At 37.0% G+C, this 26466-nt stretch overlaps 1 protein-coding gene across 1 annotated transcript; it reads right to left on the bottom strand.

Annotated features, from left to right (window-relative positions):
- Window positions 1-2279: 2279 nt before the first annotated feature.
- On the bottom strand, window positions 2280-21376 carry LOC103552787 (transmembrane protease serine 11B-like protein). The gene is made up of 10 exons (XM_008523003.2): window positions 21146-21376; window positions 15862-15977; window positions 10295-10413; window positions 10129-10196; window positions 7637-7797; window positions 6361-6399; window positions 5649-5823; window positions 4630-4889; window positions 4014-4156; window positions 2280-3178 (listed from the first exon to the last, which is right to left on the bottom strand). The coding sequence occupies exons 1-10, from the start codon at window positions 21151-21153 to the stop codon at window positions 3017-3019; spliced, it is 1251 nt and encodes a 416-aa protein (XP_008521225.2). The 5' UTR covers window positions 21154-21376; the 3' UTR covers window positions 2280-3016.
- Window positions 21377-26466: the final 5090 nt, after the last annotated feature.

Here is a 26466-nt window from a genome sequence, read left to right as displayed (position 1 = left end):
AATAAGGCTTGAGAAATCTGAGATCTATTCTTAGGTCCGTTACTAGTTTTCTCCTTTTTGGATCTGTCTCCCATCTTCTATGTCCTTCTCACTGTATGCTTAACTTAATTCCTCTAGTTCCGAAGGGCCTAGAGGGCATGGTGAAATGACAGGAGATATTTGGAGAGTTTTGTGGAAAGCTGTGAGTGAAGAGAGGGCCAATGGCAACCAAATTCACCAGGTAATGATTCCGAGGGCATTTTTATATAGGATCAAGCAAAGGACATAAAATACTCTACAAATATGGCCTTTGTGAAAGTGCTGCTGGTATCATTTCCAAGTGTGAGCTTCTTACTAGTGTTAGATATTACCCAAAGCTATAAGAAGTTTCAGACTTATCAGAACAAGTAAACACACAAACAAACAAAACAAAATCAACAAACAAAAAAGTGAACTGTCCACATCTCTGATCAAAGTCACTTCCTTATCATAGACTTCCATGATGGACTAAGCAGCAGAATGATTTAGGATGGATGTTGTTCTGCATCCTTGGGGCAAGGTTGTTAACCTCTTCGTGTCTCGGTTTCTTCATCTTTAAAGTCAGGATGATAGTGGTATACTTCATAGGACGTAAGGATTAATTGGGGCAATATATGTTAATTTATTAGAATTGTGCCTTACATACAATAAGAACTCAGTAAATGTTAAGCTTTGTTTCATTTGTTATGATGATCATAATGAATAAGACAATATTTGATGTTAACTATGACCAAATGGGTTAAATATCAAGGTGGTTAATAACTGAGACTTCTTTAAGAGTCTTTGGTCTTTAAACATTTTAAGAAAGCGGGATTATGTATAATAGAAAAGAACTAAAAAATGCCACTTAAAACCAAATTTCTGAAACTTTGGACAATTACATTATATGGTTGTATATGATACATACTTATTCTGGATCTTTGATCGATAGAAAATGGTTATTAGTTGATAGAGTAAAATCTCTATTTCCTGGGAGAGTAATATTGAATAGGTAAAAGATTTTCTCTTATATATTCAATCTAGGTAATTGAAGTTTAAATAAAATGTAAACACTGTACAATGACTCTTGTGAAGACTCTAAGTCAAATTTTTAGTAAAAACTGATCAAAACTTCTATTCTTGAAGAATGACTATTACAAACTGAAGTCACTTAACTTGTGAAGACCATATGGTTCATAAAGACAGAACCCTATTCTCACTTCCACAAACTCTGAGACCAAGAATATGGCCGGTAATTAATATTTCTCCCCTACATAACAGCCAGCTAGAGGCACAACATGCTACCCTGTCTTCTGTTGGGACAGAAATGTTCTCCCCTCCAGACCCCTCCAGCCTCCATCTACCCTCAGCTTCCTCCTCAGCCTCAAGCCGCAGCTTCTACAATCATCTTCTTGGCCATTCCATCATCCACTTCTGAGACCTGCTGATGCCATTTTTGTGAGTTTGGTTGGCTCCTGGAAGTCGCTGACAAACCCTGTGCCCCCAGATCAGCCAGAATTATTCCTCTGAGGTGGAGGTTGCTGTCAACACCCAGTCAGCCTACATCCGCTGGCCTCACTCACCTACCTGTCTCTGTGCCTCCATCCCCATGGGACGATGTGGCCCCGATGGGTTGTACCACTTCTGTGAGTTGGCCCAGGAGAAGCCTGCAGGCACCCTGTGTCTCTTTTTTTTCTTTTAAAATTTTTTACTGGGGTCACATTGGCTTATAACATTATGTAAACTTCTCTGCATCCCTTGAAAACACAAAACCAGCATGGCAGCAGAGTCCTTGCCCAGGAACTCCAGAAGCCATCCCAAAATGAGGGGGTGGCTGGCAGCCTGCATACCTGGGAAGTCACCTTCTCCTGGGAGACAGGGCATGCCGTGGCACTGCCTGCGTGGACCCTCATCTCTGTGGCTTCCTGGAGAACCACTTCCTAGACCTGGAGCTGAAACTCATCCAGAAGATGGGCAACCACCTAACCAAACTCCGCAGGCTGGACAGCCCCAAGCCTGTCTAGTTCAGCGTCATCCTCAAACATGACCAGGAGCCTCCCACGCACAGTGGCCTTTAAGGGACCCATCCACTGCCTCCCCCTGGCCTGCTGGAGCCTCTCCCCCCAGCCTTGAGGTAGCTTTTTAACCACCCTGGAGCTCTCTCCCAAGCCACAGGAATAATAACAGAAAAGGGAAAGAGAAAAAGCCACCTGCAAAAGACTCTTAAGAAGACAAACAAACCAAAAAGAAAGAAAGTAAATTCATATTGAACAAAGACACTCTACTTTTAAATTTGTTTTATTTAAAATACACTACACATTTTCATGGTTCATAGCTACAGCTTTTTATCGATGTTACAAATAAAGAATTTCCATAGAAACCGGTATCAACACTGAAGAATTAGTGTACCTGGTGTCTGTAAGTCTAAAATGTGTTGTCTTGCCTAGTTTTGAGGATGACGTAATTATTTCACAATGATTGCAAGAGTTGATCGAGACCTCAGTACAAATAAAAGACTCTAAGTCAGTGCCTAAATTCCGACCAGCCTTAGTTCCCAACCGCACCTCTTCCACAAAAGCTATGACAAGAAGGCAGATACAGCATGTTCCAACCCAACCCTCAAAATGTTTTAGTTGCAGTCTCTCGCAGAGCTATCTGCTTACTTGCAATGGACAAGGACATACTTTCATAATCCCAGAAAATCTGAATACTAAAACTAAGAATTTTATGCTGTGCTGAGATAATCATGATGTAGGTCCATGAAATAGAAAGCAAATAGTATTAGCCCATTTTTGACAGGAGTAATTTCTTTGCATAGGTCTTCCTTGACTAATCATGAGATTTCTTGTTTTGTCTCATAGAGTCTGCTTAAAACTAAAGTTCATAAATACTCCCTCAGGACCACAATTCTTTCAAAATTGCCATTGTACACACTAATTTAAAATGCATGTTAAATAAGGCTTGGGAGTAACAGGCAAAAAGGACCTAAGACAGTTGCTATGTGATGCATGCTTTTCTCTTAGATACCAGTCTTGGAGGCAATCCAGTTGCGGTAGGCGGTTACTCGCATATAAACGCCGGGCTTATTGATTTGACCACATTCGACTCCCCAGCTCACTATTCCAACAAGGTACCAAATATTTCGAGAATTGGGATAAACTAGTGGTCCTCCAGAGTCACCCTAAATAAAACAGAGAATATTTATCATTATGAGAATTTTCTTCCAGATACTTTACTTACACTAAGTGATAAACCAGATGAAGTTTGTGATTCATCTTCACAGAGACCCCAGGAAGGTACATGGTGTCAATCCCTGCAGCACGCCAACCACAACCGAGACTGGCCAGAATATATTCTCTGGGGCTTGTTGGGGTTGACTTGAACCTTGAACGCAAGAACTGATAAGTTACCAGGTCTGGGTCTATGAGAAAGCTTTTGGGAGACATATATTATGGAAATACTTTGAATACGGAGCTTCATGTCTGAGAAAAGCAGCCAGAACCCTAGCCATGAGGAGGCTAAGAAGGTAAGAGAAATGGACCAGAAGTAATTCAAAAATTTCTGAGACTGATCCTTACTTGAAATATAGTTACGAATACGGACTGTGATGCTAGACTACCTTGGTTTGTAGGCCAGCTCTCCCACTTACTAGCTGTGGACCTTGTGTAAATTACTTTACCTTCCTCTGCCTCAGTTTCCTCATCTATAAAATGATAATAATGGTAGTACCTACATCACAAGGTTGTGATAAGGATTAAATGAATTAATACTTGTAAAGGACTTCAGTCAGTGCTTGGCTCAGAGTTAAGTCCAACATAAGTATTTGTTAAATGCTATAAACACATTTCGCATGTAGAGGAGAACTACTTTAGTACCAAAACCGAGAGTGAGTTTGACAGGATTGTCAAAGCGCAAATTAATTGAAGCATAGAATTGTCTCCATATTGATGATTTTCATAAAATAATTGCAGTTACCTATGTACTATGTGGTCAATGTAAATAACGTCCAGACTTACCTGGCAGGCATCAATATTTCCTTCCATGTACCCAGCACATAGCATTGTGTCCTGTACCAAGCCATTATATGCTTCCCTAGCATTGCAAGTGTTTGTATCAATAATCTTCACAGGCGCTTTCTGCAGTAACACTGGGTATTCACCTAGATGAAGTAAACGTTATCAGCAAAAGAGCTTGTCTGAAACAGAGCAGGATGGAAACTTTGTTTTGTCCTCTGTGCATAAAGCTAATATTTGACTCTTGCCTATTTTCAGGATGAAAAAGTTCACTCAGTTCCCTCACACAAACCAATGAAAAAGAAACGTTCAAAGAATGACTTGAAATATCTAACATTGCTTTTCTATGTCCTTATCTCTCTTCTTACATCTTTGGACCAGAACTTTCTCAATTAGGTTCTCCAGGTTAGGGAGTTTCTGCAACCAACTTGGTCTCTTTGGAATGTTCCAAACCAAGGCAATTTGCAAAATTATAACCCCATAGACACCGTTCCCTGAGGAATCGCCTGGGAGTAGTGGGCATCTGGAGGTAAATGATGCCTTTGGCTCTACGTAGATCACTAATGGTTCTGGTTGTTTTTGTACTTTACACACTATGTTAAGTTTTCACTGGACTTACCATCATATGAAAGTGCTCCCCATCCTGTAACAACAACTCCTTCGCCTGGTGCAAAAATCTGTGTGGCTTCAGGAAGACAAACTCGATGTACATCATTCTTAAATGGAACTTTCTCAGTGAGCAGTATGACTGCAATATCATCATGATGTTCACCCTGGATGTAGTCTTCATGAATAATAATTTCTTGAACAGCATGTTGCATGTAGGGGGGAACTACTCTAGTGCCAAAGCTGACAGTATAGTTTCTTGGATTTTGTGACCTAAAGAAACAAAAACCATGTATTTTGCGTTTATTTCAAAATAATAGAAATATGGCCTGCATCTACTATACTCTTTTCATGACACTAATATTTCTTTGCTCTGTAGTCCATCAGCAGTGATTTAATATGATATTTTAAATCATTTTAAAAATCTCATTTGAATCCCTACACTGTATACTATGTAAAGCAATGGGGATATAGAAATAAAAATAAATTGCCCACGCCTTCAAGAAATTTAAATCTGATGAAAGAGGGTCATAAACACAAGCAGTTATAATTGCTTAAATGGTTATGTATATATTTACTGGGACCACAAAACAGGAGGACTTAAATCTGCCTGCCCTAGGGAATGGAAGATTTCTTCGGGAAAGTAATATTTTGGATGAGACCATACAGCTGAGTCGTATTTGCCTAAAAGACTAGGAGAAAGGGACAGCGTGTGCAGAGGGGGAGGGAAGTATGAAACAGGATATGTGTTTTAGCAATTACAAGTAGTTTGGGATGTCTGGAGGATAAAGTGATGAGAGACAAGAATCATGTAAGAAAAAAATGTAGTATCAAGAATGAATGACTCTTCCAATTTTACTGGTTAGATAAGAAAGCCTTAGATTGGCTTACCAAAGACTTTATCTTCCAAACCAGGACACTTTTAAGAATGAGAGGGAGTGCTACTGATAATTAAACTGGCATAACAGATGCAAACTGGAACTGTTCCAGGGCCATTGGCGTCCCTAGCCTTGGGCAACATGATGAACTTACTTTTGAAAGCAGTGAGCTGCAGTCACCAGGTATCTTTCACTGATCAAAGACGCCCCACAGTAGTGCTGGCCATTCTTTTTGACACTTGCTTGCCATGGCCATTCTCCTTCCTGAGCACTGGAACCTCCCTTGACTCTGTCATATGTAGCTGACATCCTTGCTCGTCTCCCACAGCCTGTCAGAAAGAGTCAATTTTGTTCCACTGAGAATAGGAAGACACTGCTTACTTGATTACAAAGCCAACAGTGAGCTGAGTTATTCTTGTATGGTTCTATCTGACAATATCCTGCACTGACAAGGTCTTTATTAGAACAGAATGTAATCTGCACAGAAATCACTAGCATCTGCAGAATCACCTGCATACCCAGCATAGTATCTCCAAGACACTTCAGCCTTGGAGAATACAAAAGCTGTGGGAGGTAGATAAAGTCACTGTTAAGTCCATGGTCTCTGCAACCAGGCTCCTTGGTTTGAATTCTGGCCCCACCATTTATAAGCTGGATGAATTTGGGCAAGTTGTTTCACTTGTTTGTGCTTCAGTTTCCCCATCTCTAAAATGGGATTAATAATAATACTTATCTCTAGAATTACCGTGAGCATTAAATGAGTTATATGTAAAGCACTTAGAATTGTGCCTGGCCAAGAGTAACAAATCTTGACTGCTGTGTTTTAGATCATCTCACACATTTAATCAAAAAGTTTCTGAACTTACGGTTGTTGATAATCTTTTCCGCATTGACCTTATTGATTTCTGAAATAGAACAAAAAGCCCATAGTAAATTTAATACCTAGCATTACTCCACTGACCCTGGGGCCAATGGAGTAGGATCAAAGGTTCAGCAGTGCAGAGGTCTCCAGAAAGAATTTGGAATCTCAGGGTGAAATGTTGTTGGAAAGGAGAGAACCTTGGTTTATTTTAATTGTTGTTTTACTATATGTGAATGTATAATATGGAAATAACATCTTCATGGTCCCACGTGAGCGACTTATATTTTTCTAATTGGAACTGTACTCTATGTTATCTAGAGTTGAAAATTGCCAGTATCTTTCCTTAGAAGAACAAGAAGACCCACAGTGAACCTGATTCCTGTCAGTACACAAAAATAACTTTAAAAAAGTGACCTGCCTTATAACGACAGATTGTATGCTACTTTTCAAAGTTAAAGGAGATCATAAAAAGAATAGCAAGATACACCAACATTTATAAAGACTGTTCAAAGTCTTACTATTTGCTTTAGAATGAGAAGCAACTTTTTTACCCCAAAAACAATTTTAAGGTGTGGCATTATTATGATTTGAATATGATTTTAATAATGAAGAATACAAATTATTTCTCTGATGTGAAACAATGACTTATTCATTAAAAAATATGTACTGAAGGGGCTGGCCCCGTGGCCGAGTGGTTAAGTTCGCGCCCTCCGCTGCAGGCGGCCCAGTGTTTCGTCGGTTCAAATCCTGGGCGCGGACATGGCACTGCTCGTCAGACCACGCTGAGGCAGCGTCCCACATGCCACAACTAGAGGAACCCACAACGAAGAATACACAACTATGTACCGGGGGGCTTTGGGGAGAAAAAGGAAAAAAATAAAATCTTAAAAAAAAAAAAAAAATATGTACTGAGGGGACAGGCCCCATGGCCGAGAGGTTAAATTCGCTTGTTCCGCTTTGGTGGCCCAGGGTTTGCCAGTTCAGACACTGGGCGTGGACCTACATGCCCTTCATCAAGCCATGCTATGGTGGCATCCCGCATAGAAGAACTAGAATGACCTACAACTAGGATATACAACTATGTACTGGGGCTTTGTGGACGAAAAAAAAAAAGAGGAAGATTGGCAGCAGATGCTAGCTCTGGGCTAATCTTCCTCACCAAAAAAGTATATGAAAAAAATATATATATTGAGGTTCAGCTTTATGCCTGGTGCATGTGATATGTGTTAGAGACAAAAAAGGTGAAAGTAACACTGCTCCCATCTCATACATAAGCTTACCCACGACCCTAAGGGAATTAGGATCTGTAGTCAAGGATCCTGATGGATTCCTCAGCATCTGACGTAAGATGCTTTCAATTCTTCCTCTTGTGTTTTCCTTCATTGATCTCGGAGACTTGAACATCAGCCATATATGTGCTGTCACACTGTTGCTATAAGGACTGGAAACAACATAAAGTTTTCATATGTTGCTAAAAAATAGCATTTCCTTCATCATTCCCTGATCATTCATATCTTGGTTCCTTCTGCTTTTTTATGGGTTTGTAGAGCGCCTTCACTTTAGGTTAATCACAGGATCATTTATCTGCCCATTTACTTGGTGACAGTGTGCATGCAGCTATACTATTCAGTTTAGAGGACAAGCAGTTCTACAATCTGAAAACTAAGAAAGACCTGAGGCACAGAGTAGAAGTATTGCATAAGAACTGGGATCATTTATTAATGTATTCATCAGTTTATTTATTGAGTAACTGCTATAGCCAAGTGTCTGGGCTAGGTGCTGTTGGGTGACACAAGGGTGACTAGCACATGGTTCCTACCCTCAAGGAATTTCCAGACTTCCAGGTAAGATAAAATATGTATACAAATGATTGTAATTAATGAGGCAGAAATGATCGGATAGTTATCTTATTGCAGATAGTCAGAAGAATGATGTCATTTTTTACTTAAAGGACCAGAGAAATTTTCATGGAAATGGTGACATACACACTGAACCTTAAAGTATTCTCATTGCTATTTTATCATCAAGCAAAAAATTTCATCAGGTAGAGAAGAGGAGAAATAGTACTCCAGAATAACTGAGTAGCAATAATATTAATTAGCATTTATTGAGCATCTGCTGTGTTCCAGGTACTTTGTTATCACATTTATTATCACACATAGTCTCCACAACACTGCAGCATAAGTGTCATTATCTTCATTTTATAGACAAGGAAAAATTGAAGCTCTGAGAGATCACCTAATGTGCTCAAAATGACACAGCTACTAAACTATGATCCAGATTTGGTCAATTGACTCCATAACCTGGGCTCTCCATGCTATGTATTCTGTCTCCATATAATCAGTCAGCCAGTGACAACAGTGTCTAGGAGACTGAGCTCAGATGGAAGAGGACCTTTAATTCCAGTCAAGACGTAGCAATAAAGATAAATTGTTGAGTAAAACCCATGATCGAGGAAGATTAACCTGACTGTGGTATTCACTCCAGATTTGGTTGGGATTGGGAAAATGTGAGCAGCCCAAGAGGCTAAACAATGGACGTGTAGGAATTGTCAAACAGCCCTGAGGCTAGTATTTGAAGTGGCATTATTATGCTCTGGGTCTCTCTAACAGATGACCAAAATTTTGGCATATAAATCAATAATCGTTCCTAGGGAGTACTCAGCTCACAGAAGTTTGATTACTGTAGCAGGGTGTGCCAAAAACAAAACCTCTGTCCTGTAGGCTCTCCATCACTTCCTATGGGCCCAGACTTCTTATAGAATCCTGAAGTTACAGGCATGGGAAAACAAAGCGGGAGACTTCTGGTGGCTGTGGTCACCTTTGAGCGATAAATGGTCCTTCAATTTTAGTCTCCCATTTCTTTCCAATACCAAAGTTGGCCCTTAAGGTTAATGCTAGTTGAGATCTTGATCAATTCTGCAATTCCAAGAGTTCCAGGAGCAGGGAAAGAAGGGAAGACATAGTCTGGTGGCATTGATTAAGGTAAAAGCAATAATTGCTTTCATTTGAAATGTGTTTATTTGCAAATATTTCCACACACGTGATCTTCTTTGATCCTGAGTACAGTTTTATGAGGGAGACAGTGTAGGTGCTATTATCAACATTTCACAGATAGAGGGGCAGACTCAAAGTGATATAGTGACTTGAGCCAGGCTCTAGAGCTGCTAAGTGGCAAAGGCTGGGCTCAGGCTATCTAACTCCTATTCTGGGGCTCCCTCTGCTATTCCATGCTACTCCAAACCCACATGCAGGGAACACAGCTCGGCTGTTTCACTTTTTGTTATTGTGACTAGAAAGATTTCCTTGGCATGAAACACTGGTGTTGATATGCTCTTTTCTACCCTATACGAACTCTAGGGCAGTTCTACAAGGTGTTTAGCTGACTTGGAGGTACAAAGACGTGAGGAAACAGGGTCTGTATTCATGCTACTGCTAATAAAAATCTTATAGCATCAAATGTTGGTCTAAGGTACCATCTAATGTTTGTTGGACATAAAAACTTAAGAAACCAGAGGGATATGTCGTCCATAATTTAAGGATTGATACATTCTTGTAGATCTAATGAACTCAACTATATAGTTTGATCTTTGCTTTGGTCTTATACTGACCAATTAATCAGCTAAAGATAATGCTGAATATTAGTCACTCATTGGCTAATGACTGTAACATATCAATAGACTCTTTTTACAGAGGAACTTGAAGTATAATGGTATACTTCAGTATGTATGATGTATTGATCTCTTTTCTGATTGTTATTGTTAGTTACTTACACCAGTGTGATGACTTGAGCATTGATATATTGTCTGTAAATGTTAGAGCTTTGAAATGCATCAACCATCTGTTAAAGAGAACATAGAGTCAAATGTCAAATTCCAATAATACATTTACAATTCAGAAAATTAGCAATTAAATAAATATAGGAAAATACTAATTTACCTTAGTCTCAAGAATTTTGCTAAGATAGTTATTTTCTGATGATGTCTCCCTTTCATAATTTCTATTATATGGAATGTTCAGCACTTTGAAGCTACCTTGATAATAATAGGTTGTGTTTTCTGTGAGATAAAGAAATGATCCAAGAATTATTTAAGTGAAATGGATTTCAAATCCAGATGTAGGTTACATAGTAATCCCAACTAATATGTATTGTGCTCATATTAAATATTGATAAACCCTATGAATCTTTCTGGCACAATTGACTAGATAACCAGGGCACTGTGGAAAGTGTTTACAAGACTAAGAATGGACCAGATATATATCAGACAAAGGTCAGAAAGAACAGTGACATCTTTATTGAGATAGATAGACCTATATACTAGAAATGAGATTTCTGTGTAGAATAATCAATTGCCAGATTGTGAATCAAAATAGTTACCATTTATTAAGTATCTACTATGTGAAGATACTTTGTAAAAAACCATATGAAGCATACCCATTTTTCAGGATAAATGTAATCTCAGAGGTATTCAGTAACTTATCCAATATCATATAGCTACTAAGAAAAGCCAAGAATCAAAACTTGATCTGTCTGATTCGAAAGCCCATACCTAATCCATTACATTGCTTTCCTAAATTTTCATAGATACTAAACTATTTGATATATGATATATCTTACCTCTAATATATCATAAATATTAAGCACCTAGGAATATGCTACATACTATGTAATAACAGTGGCTAGCATATAATAAGCACTAAATAAATGCTAATATTATTTTGCAATATGATCATTGCTTTTGAAGACCATCTTGTGGAAGAGATAGGCTCAATATGGATGAAATCATTACTTGTGAGGTACTAATAAGGATATAATTAAATGATCAAGGTAATTGTTCAACTGCAAGTTCTATATGAATTCAGAGAAGGCAGACACCATAATTAAAATAAAACATGACTTGCCATTAAAAATGTGGTGAAAATATTTTACAGTGAGAGAGGTGATGGAAAAAGAAGTCAGAAAGCTCTAAACAAAATGCTGAAAATGAGTTGTTTAAACAATAATTTGTGAATGAACATTGTTAATTGTAGTTTGCTTCTCTATATGTCATGGATCTTTTACTATAGAAACCAGGCTTTGCAATGGTAGTTTATTAGGTTTTACCGTAAGTAGCAAAAAGTAGACCTTGAAACTATTCAACTTCCTTTTTCATAATTCAGTACTTACAACGCATCCTTCAGTTCTTCATTTAGATTCCTAAATATTTCTACCTATTACAACAATTAGGCAGCCATGAACATTCTTCAATGTAAATAAATATATTGGCAAGATACAAACTAGTTTTATTATAACTGTATGGAGCACTTTCCCAAGGCCAGCGGATAAACTGAATATTTAATGTCTAGGACATTTAAGACTAAGAAACCATACTCTAGACCAAGGAAATCAACTCTTCAGTATCCTATTCTTATTTTAATTCTAAGCAGCAAGCTTAATGGGCCACTGAGATTGCTCACTATGTTGGGTTCACTGAATACAGCCATTGTGCTCTGCTGGTACCTGATGAGAGGAAAGTAACCTCTTAGGGATGGGATATTGATAAGGCATACTTGCACCATACGATTAACATTCCCATCTCTATAAATGGTTCAAATGCCAATATGAATTGAGAAAGATGGATAGGGGCAGAAAGAAGGAAATTGTGTTACAACTTTCCATGACTTGATTGCTTCTAACTTATTTCTGTAAAGAAAATTTAAAACTTAAACACACACATAATTTTTTGTTTGTTTGTACTAAGAGTGCTCTGGGTGCAATAACAGAGTTTAAGAATGAATTATTAGAACACTTCTATTTAAAGCTGACAGAGTAAAGCACTTCTACATTCTCCTGCCTCTAGGCCCAGAAAAAGAACAAAAGATAAGGGTGGAAGTCTCAATTTCAAGGAAATGGAAGAAAACAGCCACAACTCTAAACTGAAAACCATGAAACAAGCATGACAAAAGCTGTGAAATATACACTAAGGTGAGGAGTGAAATAGATCAGAGATACATCTCCTCACGAGTTGAACGAAAATTTTTCTAAAAGTTTCAACAATTCTGTGATTTAAGTAATAAGACTACAGGTTTTGGAAAAAACATAAGGAATATTTCTCTAGAGATCTATTTTAACACTGCAGAATGGGAGCAGCAAAAATAAAAGTGAAACCGTACCAGTGTGCCATTTTTATTATATATGATCTAATCTCCCAGCTGAAGCAAGCTGCTAGAGGTAAGCTGAGGTGGAGAAAGGAAGGAAGTCAGGATCACTATATCATATTTCAGAGAGTCTGTAAATTGAGGAGCTTTCCTCAGGGCCACCCTAGCTTCCTAAGTGTTAAAAACTGAAGGTAAATTTGCCCTAGTGTTGAAGAAAATAAGAGTGGATAAGAGAATGTTTGAGATGACAAATGAAAATATAAGCTGCAAACTTCTTCAGCCTATGAGCCACCCCTAGACTCACTTCCCATAGTATTTGTTAGAAAACATCACGCCCAGATCAAGAAGAGTAAATAATAACTACAAAGGATCCAGTAGAGAAGTTGTATATAGATGCTGAAGGGGAAAAAAGCCAAAGGAGGACAGAAAGTAAACAAAAATTAGAAGATGAATTATCAAGGAAAAAAGGAAAAAAGAGTTTTAACAACTAGTTCCCATTATCTTGAAGATATTACAGAAAAAAAGAGCTCAACAACATACTACAATTCGGTGAGGAAGAAAAACTGCAGAATTCAGTAAGGAAATGGAAGAGAAGGGACCAGCCCCATTGTCTAGTGGTAAAGTTCAGCATGCTCTGCTTCAGCAGCCTGGGTTCATGGGTTCGGATCCCAGACATGGACTTACACCACCCGTCATCCATGCTGTGGCAATGACCCACATATAAAAAAGAGGAAGATTGGCACAGATGTTAGCTCAGGGCTAATCTTCCTCAGAAAAAAAAAAGAAATAAATGAAAGAGAAAAATAAGACTATCACAGATGGAAGCCACATTGGAAACAATGGATATAGATTCAAAATCTTGTGACATGGAGGACAAGCCTGAGCAAAAGAAAAAGAATGAAATGGAAAAGGAAAACAATATAAAATTATTATTGAGGGAATGAACAACATGAGAGGCAGAGGAGATCCAACAAATGCATATTTGATATTCCTGAAAAAAGAACTGAACAAATGAATTTGAGTCAGTAGCTTAAAAAGGCCCATTGTGTTCTAGGAAAAATTGATGCAGGATGAACACAACTCTAAGACAGATGGGACTTGGTGAATTTAAAGGACAAAAAGTATTACAGTGGAGAAAGCAAAGATTTTTGTCATTTTAAACCAAAGAACCCTAAATGGCACCAAGAACTTCTGGAAGTAGGGGTGGAAGTGATTAAAAGTAGCAAGATTGGTTGAAACAGCTAGATCCAAGTCTTTTGCCCAATCTCTGAGGTTTTTAGGTCAGGGAAACTGAGACACAATTGAGGGCAGGTGCACTATACTCAAAATTTATATGTTGGATTTTTTTTCCCAACTTGACTACAGAAAGCTAGCAGCCAGAAATGTATCCACACTAAACAAGGGTAGCTTTTTCCCCGAGATGGGAATTCTGACCAATGCAAGAGAAAAGACCTAAATATACTGGTAACTTGGATTCTTTCAGCAAAACAACCTACATAGAACAGTCTATAGCAAAAGCAATTGTTCAACAGACACTTCTTTCATAGAGAGTTTCCAGTTAGCTCTTTAATCCCGAATCTTAAATATTAGCAGACACTAAAAGATCAACATATATTTGAGAAAAGTATCTAATATGAAATACTGTCAAAATAAACAGAGACAATCTTGGAGGAGAGAGACTAAAAATTAAAACAAATTATTATATTCAGAGAAGATTTAATATCAAGATGTTATATAAAAGAATATCCAGATAATAAAGAACTATTTCAGCCAATAAATATATAACAGCAGAAATAAAGAAATCAATAGAAGAATTGGAAACTAAATTTGAGAAATGACTAAGAAAGTCATTTTTAAAGCCCTGAAGGATGGAAAATAGAAAGGAAAAGATAAGAAAATTAGAGGTAATATTAAGGAGGCCTACTATTCAAATTATAAGAGCTCCAGAAATAAAGAGTACAGGAAATCATCAAAGAAATAATCCAAGAAAATTTTCAGGAACTGAAGTATGTAAATTCAGAGAGTAGGAGAAAAGATTTCACTCAAAAGCTCTAGAATCAAAATGTCATCAGACTTCTTGACAGAAAATTTGAAAGCAAAAGACAATAGTGCGTTAGCCTCAAACTTCAGAGGGAAAATTTTTTCCAACCTTGAAGTGTATACTATTAATTAAGATTAAGAGTAGAATTAAGACATTTTCAGACATTTGAGTTGTAAAAAATGCATACTTCCCAGAAAGCTCCTGGAGTATACATTCCACCACAATTGAGCAAATAAAATAATGAAAAGGAAATATGGAATCCAGGCATTAGGGTATTAAATCCAACAGACAATTGAAAGTAATCCCCAGGATGCTGCTGATAGGAAATCCCTAGTCACAGCCATATAGTTAGGGTGTGAATAAGTGTAAATGCTCATCAATAAATAGACTGCATCAATGCAGTAGAAAGTGCATAGATAATACCAACAACTGAAAAATTAGGATATTGCAATATTAAGAACCAAGTTAAAGAATTGAAAGCGGTTGCCTCTGAGAAATGGTAAATAGGGGTAGTGGAGGAGGAGCTGTTTTTTTCATAAAAAAGCTCTGCCAATTTGACTTTTTAGATTATGAGTATACATAGCTTTGGAGGAAAAAATTCCAAGCTTAATCCATGGCAAAGTCATGAAAAAAGAGTTGATGGTGAGCATATGCTCCATTTAAATACATATAAACATATATTCAAAACTAAGCAAATGTAGTAATTATAATTACAAGCCAGAAAAAAGTGTTATAAATGTTGACAGGGTAAAAAGAATAATATTTCTAACAAACTACTGGGAAGTGTTGGAGAAAAATGAGAAGTGCAAGTATGCTAATTTTCTTTCCTTTCATAGCAGGATATAAATAAGATAATGTCTAAAGTTAAAAGACTTGGTTTTTAAAAAATAAGTCTAACTTTTCTCACATTTTCAAACTTTTTAAAATCTATGTTAAGAGGATTTTTTAAATTAACATCTTTGTTATCAAGAAAAATTAGTTGAAATTCAATATTCTTTGGTTTCTCTTCTTCATGTAAAATAAGTTTAATATTTTAATTATAAAATAACGAATAGTATACCATGTTTACAGTACTTTTTCGGCCTATCGATTACCTATCTATGCATTTGTATCTCGATATGGTATACACTCTTTTACCTGTGTTTATTCAAAAAAATATCTGTAATACAGTATTTAGCAAATGTTAACAGGACTTGTTTCTTGGATCTGGGGTCATTAATGGCCATTTTAAAGGGAGATAATTCATTGTTTGCAATTGTCTTTTTTACAGAAATGGAAATAAAGTTTACAACAAGCTGAAACACTTAAAAACATATCCTTTACCAACCTACTGCCAGAAAATGAACCAGGAGACCAATAGTTATTCCCAGGATTGCCAACACTCCGAGCACAACGAGGGCAATCATCCATAGTGGCAAAGATGTACGGGAAGCTGTGACTGGTCTGCAAGGAAAGGATATGAATATGAAGGATATATCAGAGAAATCACAGTTGTTTCCAATCTTTATTTCTCTCCTCTTGCTCATCCCTAGAAGTTTCACAATTTAGGCACAGTAGTAGCAAAAGAAATTTGAAGAAGGAAAGTGGGAAGGAAGGAAGAAGGGAAGAAAAGGTATAGAGGTATGCAGTGCTCAAATATTGACCATCAACTCAATTTTCTTGCAGCAAACTCTTGAGTCATGAATTGTCCAAAAGATAAAGTTACACAGTATGATGGTTAATTTTATGTCAGCTTTGGCTAGGCTATGGTGCAAAATTGCTTGATCAAACACTAGTCTGCATTTCGCCATGAAGGTATTCTGTAGCTGTGATAAACATTTATAATCAGTTGACTTTAAGTAAAGGAGATTACCCTTGATAATGTGGGTGGGCCTCATCCAATCAGTTGAAAGCCTTAAGAGCTAAAACTGACGCTTCTGGAAGAAGAAGGAATTCTGCCACAGGAGTATAACAGAAATCCTGCATGAATTTCCAGGCTGCCAGCTTGTCCTATGGATTTCAGACTTGCCAACCTCACAACTGTGTGAAGCAATTCCTTAAAATAAAATCTTTCTCTCAATCTAGAGAGAGAGAGAGAGAGAGACTGATAGATCAATCGACTCTATTGGTTATATATCATGTATATCCATGCATATACCTACATATCTATATCTATCTAGCTATATCTGTATCTATCTGGAGAGAGAGAGAAAGAGTAAGAGATACCCTATGGGTTTTGTTTCTCTGGAGAATCCTGACTGAGAGAGAGGCAACAACAAGAAGAAACTTTGATGCCATGCAAAGACATTGAGCTTTTGTCTTAAATATTGGGGCACCTCCAAGTGTGATTGGAGGATGACCTTAGTCAAAATCACCTGAGAGCGGTTGTTAAATATGCAGATTATGGTATCTACCTCAGATCTAGTAAATTTGAATTCCTGGAGGGACCTGAGAGTTTGCTCTTTAATACTCCCAGTGATGCAGATTCTCACTAAACTATGTGCTATCTTCATGGAAAAATATTGATAAATTTTACTCTGTCCAGGGAATATCAACCAGTTTTTCAAATTAGAAGCAGCACTGGGGACAGTGTGTGTGATGTATTGGGTAAAAATAAATTGGGTTGATGCTTTCACGAGAACAAGATTTTTTTTTTAATCCATTCTCTATTGATGCTTTTTCACTCTCTTTGAAAAATATTTCATACTTACCCTTTTTTCTCAAGCCTCCAGCACTGTCTACCTCATCCTCAATCTTAGCTGATAACCTAACCTCCTAGTCCACTGAGAAAATGGAAGGCACAGGAAGAGGATATTTACAACCCATCATCACATTTGTGAACTTCTCTTCCTCTGTAGTCTGCACTGCTTTTTCCTCATGTTTCTATAAATAAACTGTGCCTTTGTCTTAGGCCAACCTCTCCACAGCTCATCTCACTCCCCAATCTATGTTTCTAAGCTATGTTCTAGCCATTTCAAACGACTCAGAGTTCCATGGACAATCAGATTATTTCGTGTCTCTATGTCCTTGCACACTCTGGTCCTTCTACCTAAAACGTCCATGCCAAGTCTACCCAGTGAGCTTCCACTCAAACTTTCTCTCTCAGCTCTGTCATCTCCTCTTCATTGAGGTCATCCATAGTTACCCTATTATGGATCTACATTGAGAGTAATTTTTATGTTCATATGGCAGTCTTTTCATCTTTAGTCATGACCATGTTTTGTCTAGGACCATGTTGCTATTTGTTGTTTTATATCCAGGGCAGAGTGTGGTGTCTAGTACGTTATAGATAATATTTGTTGAAGGAGTGAATGAAGGAAGCTAAGAGATGTCAAGATCAACTAGATCATGAAGATAGATAGATCAGAAGGATACAGATTATGGAAAACGTTCAGTGCTAATCAGAAGAGTTTTGACTTTATCCTGTGGAAATGACTTACTTGAGGACTCGTAGTGCTTAAGATGAATCTTGAGCAGTCTGTGTGGTGATAGTTTAAAGGAGGGACAAACAATGAAAGGGAAGGGCCAATGAGGAAAGAGGCTACTGTAATCCATGGGAATGGAGTGATGGGATCCTTGATGATAGTAGCAAGACAAGAAAGACAGCGATGAATTTGAGAAAGTTTGTTGTAGAATATTTGTCAGAACTTGGTAACTAATTAGCTATATTGCTAAAGGATGGGAATATGTTAAAGGTGACACAAGATTTTCTCTCAAGACGTAAAGAAGAGTAAAATGAAATCTAGAAGAGGTAACTTGGGGAGAAAAATGGTAAATATTTTATATCTTGAGTTTGAAAGATATTTAAATTTCCAGTACACAATTAGAAATATCAGACTGGTAGTTAACTGAGGAACCATAGTTGGGATGTAAACTTAGGAGTCATCCAAAAACAGAGAACACACAAAGCTGCGAAGCTCGATTAGTATATTATAGTGCTTGTTATATAGAATATTGCAGAAAAAATTGATATCTCTCTTTCCAAGGCAAACATTTGTTTCCATCCTAACTACAATTAATGTCAATTTTTTCATACCCCCCCTGAATTTCACAGTCTCATTGTTTGATATCTCTCAAAAGACTTAAAATTGTCAGCATATGTTTCTTAACTGTCAAATTCCAAAATGTTGTTCACCTTTCAGTGATGGGTAAGCACTTACCTCATCTCACAAGCATTCAGCTCCACCAAAACTGCTTTGCTCATTGCTTGGTTCTCTGATCTTTACTCTACACCCTTTCTTTACTTTTCTGTCTCCCATGAACTGTGACTAATTGCTTTTTTTCCTAGTAATCTCTTAATTGGGGGTATGTTAACACATTTCTTATATTGACTGGTTTTATTTTTAAAACTTTACCTCAGAAAAAGACTTCATATAAACTTGGGCAAATTTTTTTTCTTTTATCTATGCAATTTCTTTTAGGAATTTGTATTCTTGTAAGAACAGGAATAAATCTAAATATACTAAAATATGATCAAATAAAATGCCTTAGAATTCATCCAGACACTGAAATAACTTTCTAATTTTCAACTGTCTTTCATTGAAAACACGGTGGAATTTTATATCTACATTCCTTATCCTCTCTTTCCATTTTGATTATAGCTTGTTACCAGCCTAGATGCTTCTCTGGGTTGTACCTACCTTTAACTCATAACCTAAAGATCTTACAAATCATAACATAGGTTAAATATCTGCTTAAAAATGACAGACTTCCCAGGCAGAATAATTACTCAGCTATTAAGCTAATATTTCTGGTAGTCCACAGTGAAAATTCTCTGAAAAATCACATAAGGGGAATTACTGGAAGAGGATACAGAATATCGATTATGTCTTGCCATAAAAACAAAACTTCTGGCCATGAACCCTCAATGCTACCTTGGCAAGGATCTAAAATACAGCTTTCTTCTGAGATCTTTCCCATTCCATCCTATAGAACTAACCCTAAGAGAAAAATTGAAACTGGTGAATGTGGTTTTGAAGTCTTGACTTCCGCTTCTAGTGTTCCTTTTCTTCCTCTTGTCGATTCATCGTTCAGGCACCCATGTGCAACCACGAGATTGAGTAAGACCTCTTCACATGCACCCGCAGAATCAACCATGTTTCCAAATGCCTCCAAGCTCCTCTGGGAAATCAGTTTAAGGCCCCACTGTCGGAAGCTAACCACTCAATTAGGGCTCAACCGTTTCCTAGGTAACTAGGAGTGCTTAGAAACAATGGCTTAATCCTTTGAAATCTTTCACGTTAGGACTTCATACAAGTGTCAAAACGTCAAAGGAGAAGGAGGAGGTGCCCTATAAACAAAAAAATATCATCCACCAAGCATAGTGGTGATGACTATCTTCTAAACAAAATAAAACAAAACGAAACAATCATGCTATCTCCTCTCCACTTTTAGATGTGTATGACCACTCTTTACTGATAGATCAGAGATGTGGCTAATATGAAAACATCAGGGTTGGGAATAATATGGTATCTTTAATAAAGAAACGACACAAAAATAAATTATTTACTTTAGTTCGAGAAAAAAATGTTTTTAGTATATATGCTATCACAGTGAGTATGCTTTTTCTAATCACACTTTTATATAAAAACTGATATTGTGAAAATATATATGTGTCTTAAAGGGCTCAACTATTGACTCAAGAGGCACATTTTTAAAGAAATATTTGTGTAAGATATGCATTTATATTTCACAGTTATCTGAACATTAAATATTTTATTCTTTTTTGGGGGGGTGGGGGAGAGGGAGATTGGTCCTGAGCCCATAGCTGTGGCAATCCTCATTTATCCTGTATATGAGAGGCCACCACAGCATGGTTGACAATCGATGTGTAGGGCCACCCCAGGATAGAACCCAGGAACCCCAGGACGCCAAAGTGAAGCAGGCAAACCCGACCACTACACCATGGGGCCAGCCCCTGAGTGTTAAATATTTTATAATTAGTTTCACTTAATTTTGCCTATTGCATATATTTTGATGAAAGCACCTTGGGAGCTCAAAGTATATTTTTAAAATGGCATTAATGATCACTGTTCACTGAACGTATTTATCTACTTAGCTACTTTAAAGATAAACAGCACATATGTATATATATACATAATTATACTATTCTAGTTCACGAACATTTTGTAGATAAAAATACATGGTTTTATGTCTCATTCTGCAGAGAACACCTATGAAGCAATGGTACTGTGAGATTAAAGACAATATTCACGCAGGCATTTTAAAAAGCACAAGATGTTAAACAAATACAAGGGAGTCGTAATCATCATCACTACCAGTAACAATTTAACATTTGATTTATAAGAGAAGAAAATTTTCTCTCTGCTTCCTTCTCTCCACTTTACAACAGTCACACATTCATATTATTTTTTTTTTTTGCAGGATGTTAAGCTGCATCTTACCTCTCTGAAGCACTCCCCAAAACACTACACAAAACTACAGATTCCAGACACACATACTTGTATGCAATAGGATTTTCTCCATGAAGGAAATCCAAAATTCTGTAGAAAAGTTACAAACTCCCCCGTAAATTTGGTTATTTTACTGCAACTTTTGGGTGGGAGTCATATTGGAGAAACAGTGTTAATTCTATTTATGTCAGAATTTTAGGCAAGTAAATCTCCACTTACCTATACATAATGTGCTGATATAATGGCTGTTGATGGTAATAAAGATAAAGAAAACTTCTGCGCTTCTTTTGTCCTGATGAGTGGTTCTCAGGTAAATGTACTAACCACAATGATACTTGGGATTTTAAGGGCTGGGTGCAATAGCAGAAAGCAATTAAAAGGAAACTTGTTTAACAAGTGTTGATGACAGTGTGGATCTGTGGTTTAAAGGAAGAAATGAAAATTCTCTTTGAGCGGATACTTAGAAAAAGACAGTAGGCATAACTTGGATTGGTCACCTGAGGGGTCCACCCAAGAAGTACCAGCAGAGATTGGTGAATCAGTGTTCTGACTCAGGTTCCGTCCAGCCCTTTCATGATACAGAGCTCCTCCCCAGTGAAACCAGCTGTGTCCGGCAGAGCAGTCTCTGACAAATGATAAAATACATGGTGTTTATTTCATACAGTAATTCTACTACAGCATTACTGTTCTGAAACATGCTGAATCTAAAAATTCTCACTGTGACTCAATACATAGTCACATACTTTTGTAGGAATGGGTTTACAGATGGAATTAGATTTTGGTATAAGAAATATCAGTTCTATTTTGGTAATTCTTTATAGGAAATGGAACTAATTAATCCAGTTAAGAGTTCTTTTACTGAGTGAATATGGATTAAGTTTTTGGGTGACACACCAAATTCTTATGAAAACAAAAAATCAGGAGGTCATTTAGATATTTAGGATACAAATATCTACCTTCTAGGCACCATCTTTCATAACTTTAACCATCCACTCACTCCATTCATTCATTTATTTAAGAAATATTTTTCATGGACTTCCTGAGGCTACACATTGTTCCTAGGAGTAGAAATAATAATGTGTATAATAAAATTCTTGCCTTCATTGAGCTTACATTCTAGTGAGAAAGATGAGCGCCCAAGAAAATAGTAAATACATAATTTAATATGAGATATTTATACATGCTATAAAGAAAATAAAGCAGAGTAATTGAATGGAAAGTGCTGTGTGGAGAGGTAGTGGTGGGGTGGCTATCTTTAGGGTGGTCGGGAAAGGCCTCTCTGAGGAGGAGGCTTTTGAGCAGAAACCTGAATGATGATATTAACTGGCATGATTCATCTTCCAAAAACACATATTCATGATGTTTCTTTATTTAAAAATCTTGAAAACTCTCAACTGCGTTCAGGATAAAATATAAACTTCTCTGATTGATATTCAAGGCCCTTTATCCATGTCGTTTTATAGTAGTATGGTGTAACAAAAAGGGCATGACCCTTATTCCAATGCCAGGTCCACTGATAACTAGTTGTTTGACATAAATCTCTTTGAGCTTCAACTTTCTCATGGGTGAAAATACACTCTAACAAGATCATACTAGCAAGGTTGTTGTATCAACTGAGACTGTGTATGCCAAGTGCTTGGCACAATGCCCAGGATACTGTATTATCTTAACAATGACTTTACCTAAAACTTGACTTTACTTGAGCCATTTCCCACAGTTCCATTCCTTGAATAGCAAGTGCTTTCCTACCTCCATGCTTTTATTAATGCTGTTTAATACTCCCAGAAATACTACCATTTCTACCCATCCCATGTTTATTTATGCTTCATAGTCCAACCTAATTGCCGCTTCCCTCATGAAAACTTCCCTGTAAAGCATCATCCTCTTTTATTTTTTTTTCCTGACCTTTAATATTTACTGTCATCTGCTGTGTTAGGCTGATTTGTATTTAAATCTGTCCTGTGCATGATCATGTCACCTCCATGAAAATGTAAGTTGCTTGAACTTGAAGGCAAGAGCTGCATCTCATATAGCTCTGTTTTTCATAATGATCATCAGAGTGCTTAGTATCCAGTACATAATCAGCAAATAAGTTATATGTTTCAAAAAAATGATTACCATCCAAAATATATGTAAATCTCCTAAAAGTTAATAAAATATTTTACAAACTCAATAGTAAGCATGGATAGGATTTTAACAGAGTATTCACAGAAGGAAAACAGATGGACAGTTAACATAGAAAAATGCTTAACATCATACATTACTAACTATAGAAATAGACAGTAAAACAATAATATAACTACTAAAATTAAAAATTTTAATGGACTCTCATATATTGATGGTAGGAGTTAGAATTGAGGCAACAACCCTAGAGGGTAGTTTGGCAGCATCTATTTAATTTTACAACTTTATCCCCTATAACCAAGCAGTTTTACTTCTAGGTATTTATCTAGATATCTATCTTTGGTAATCCTGGTACAGGTAATCAAACAGGAATATATGAGGATGTTTATTACAAAGCTTCAATAGCAAAAAAAAAAAAAAAAAAAAAAAACAGAAGAAAATAATTAATCAGTAGAAGAATGGTTAGATAAACTATGGCATATCAATATTATAGAATGTTACTCAGGTATTAAAAGGAATGAAGTTAGAGTAGATATGGTGGGTAGACTGACTCACTCATCCTCCATTTTTTTTTTTTTTTTTTGATGAGGAAGATGCCTTGAGCTAACATCTGTTGCCAATCTTCCTCTTTTTACTTGAGGAAGATGGTCACTGAGCTGATATCTGTGCCAATCTTCCTCTACTTTTTGTATGTGGGACACCGCCACAACATGGCCTGATGAGTAGTATGTAAGTCTGTGCCCTGGATCACCCAGGATCTGAACCCACAAACCCCAGGCCGCCAAAATGAAGCACACAAACTCAACCACTACACTTGTCCCCACCTTATCCTCCATTTTAAGTTCCCTTTCTATGCTGCAGAGATTGGAAAGCTAAAAATGACATTTTCCAGACTCCCTTGCGGTTAGGATTCTGGCTACAAATTAGATTCTGACAGTTAGATATACTCACACGAAACTTGGAAGGGAGAACTCAGATATTTTCTAAGGAAGAAATGGGACTGCTTTGGGATTCATGCTGGTAAAAGATCATGGATATATGATGTTTCATGCAGCAGTATCCAACTGTCCATTCTCCAGCTTTCCGGGAGCCAAGAAACAATTTTAGACTAGGCAGAGACCAGACCAGCTTGTGGGTGTCAGGAGGCTGTAGCGGTGCTGGAGGCTCTCTGAACCCTGGATTTTAGCTATTGGATTCAATAATGCCAGTTGCAGTCTCTTCCCCTGGGCACCAGTTCTCTAGTGTTCTGTGGATTATCGTTGAGGCTTAGCCTAGACCCTGTACCCCCAGCCCTTCTGACAATTTTTGAAGTACAAGATTTCTTGCAAGTTTCTTTCTGCTTAAAATGCCTTTGCTTCTCTGAATCCTGACTGACACAGGTGTAGATCTATATAGGGAGACTTCAAGAAAAATTATTGAGTAAAGATACAGAGTGTAGAATAATAATTCAATAGACACCATTAATACTTAAAAGAAACAGTAAATAATATTTCACATTTTTATGGGTGCTAATATATGTATGTTGAGGAAAACGGAGAATTTCCTCCCCCTTTTTCCCCTTCAGGGTCTTATAGCTGGTTGAATAATTAAAATGACGAAAGGCAGGTTAGCAGGAGAAAAATCAAACAAAGTTTAATACATGCACAAAGGGAACTCTCATAAGCATGAAGAATTCCAGAGATAGATGAGATGCAAAATGAGATATATATGTCTTTATGGACTAAGGAGAAAGAGATAGAGGTCTGACACTTCAAAGGAAGGGAAGGCAATTTACAGGAAGATGGAAAGAGTTAATATTTGGTAAACAAATGTTTACTGGGCCATCTATTGACAGTGAGACCTGAGAGAGAGCTTTTGGTAAAATGGCCCTTGCTAGACGCCTTTCTGCCTACCACACCTAGAGTTATCTAGGCTCCTTCCTGAGACAGGCCTTTCTATAAATTCTTTTGGGCAATTTGGGAGAAGGTCAAATGTTCTTCCTGAGTCTTCTGGGCCTTGATTGTCTTCAGCTTGAAATAATCTGCATACCAGAGTGACACATCTTGGAGGGGCCATCCTGAACCCAATCATGCACTTAAATTCATGTATCGGATAATTTTTACATCTTGCAGAAAGTTCAATGACAGATGTGTGCAGGAGGCAATCTGGAGCACCAGCCTGGGGATGTCAGGAAGGCATCCTGGTGGGAAGTAACAACTGAGCTATGTCTTGAAAATAAATAGGAAGAGTGAGTCAACCTTTTTATGCATTTGCAAGTCATATGCATAGTAAAGAGTTTAGATTTTATTCCCTAAGGATGTTGAGATGGAGGAGTAGGATTTTATGCAGAAGAAAGAGGTGCTGCTAGACTAGTGCTCTCTAATTGCTAAGACTTTGTCCGTGCTCTGATCATGACTTTGTTTGATTCCTCTTAATCCTTTCTCTTTCATCAAATGACTAGGAAGGAAAATGTAGGGACAATCTCTCTTTACCCTGGCTAGTCACTTCTACTTTGCTGAATCTTTTCTTTTTTGGTAAATGAGATAAATCTGACTTAAAGATCGTGAACCTGGGCTTATAAAACCAGAGATAGTTATTTAATGGAATTGTTGTATAATAAGTACTCTTATACTTAATGAAAATAAAGTTTTGTTTACTCAAACAAAAGTGTCAATTGTGACAAATTTTAAATGAAGATAATTAAATTTTTTGAGGAAACAGCATAAGAAAGCATGATAGAATTATTTTATTTCCATAATTAAGCATAATAACATGTTATAAAAACACGTAATTGTCTTTCCTGGAATCCTTTAATTATCACTATAAACTGCAAAGCTGAAGTGTCCTTGACACATCACCAGGAAATGTTTCAAAAATAACTTCTTCTGAAACTTCCTCTTGCATTGAAGTTATGAGAAATAAAAACCAGTAACAAACCTTATTGACCTCCGACACTAGCAAGCAGTACTTAAGGCATTTAAAAAGACATCTGGCACATGGCCAAAAAAGCTAGTTAGTAATGTCATGGAATAGAAATTGTGCTCCAGTTGCATCATCTGGTGAAGATTTCTTTTAAAAGCATAAGCGATGAATTGTTACATTCGGTGATATGCTGATATTTAACAACTAGGTGTCAGGACCAGAGGTTGGAACTAATTTGTAGTATTGGCCAATTTCCATGGTGTAAATAGTCACACCATGGCCAGTTTCAAGCTACCCACATGACTTCATCAAACATGAATTGGGGAAGGGATGCACAGTAGCAGTGTATTATATTTAGCTTTACCATATAGATAAAATACAGACAAATAACCTCAAAACCATAAATATTAGTAAAATGATTAGGACATGAGGAGTTTGGGGTATTTAATACACTTAATCTTAAACTATGATGTGTTTCACAATTAGCTAAAAAAATTCCTGAAATTTCAATATTC

Source organism: Equus przewalskii, chromosome 3 (genome assembly GCF_037783145.1).
Source record: "Equus przewalskii isolate Varuska chromosome 3, EquPr2, whole genome shotgun sequence".
Lineage (NCBI taxonomy): Eukaryota > Metazoa > Chordata > Mammalia > Perissodactyla > Equidae > Equus > Equus przewalskii.
Note: the sequence above shows the minus strand (reverse complement) of the source record. Positions and strands in the feature narration are given on the sequence as shown.

Excerpts from the sequence above, each read along its gene's own strand:
- LOC103552787 (XM_008523003.2), bottom strand. Across the intron at positions 7,798-10,128 it reads GCTCAAGTCATCACACTGGT|TCCTTATAGCAACAGTGTGA; the intron begins GTAAGTAACTAA and ends TGTTGTTTCCAG. Across the intron at positions 3,179-4,013 it reads GAAATATTGATGCCTGCCAG|GGTGACTCTGGAGGACCACT; the intron begins GTAAGTCTGGAC and ends TGTTTTATTTAG.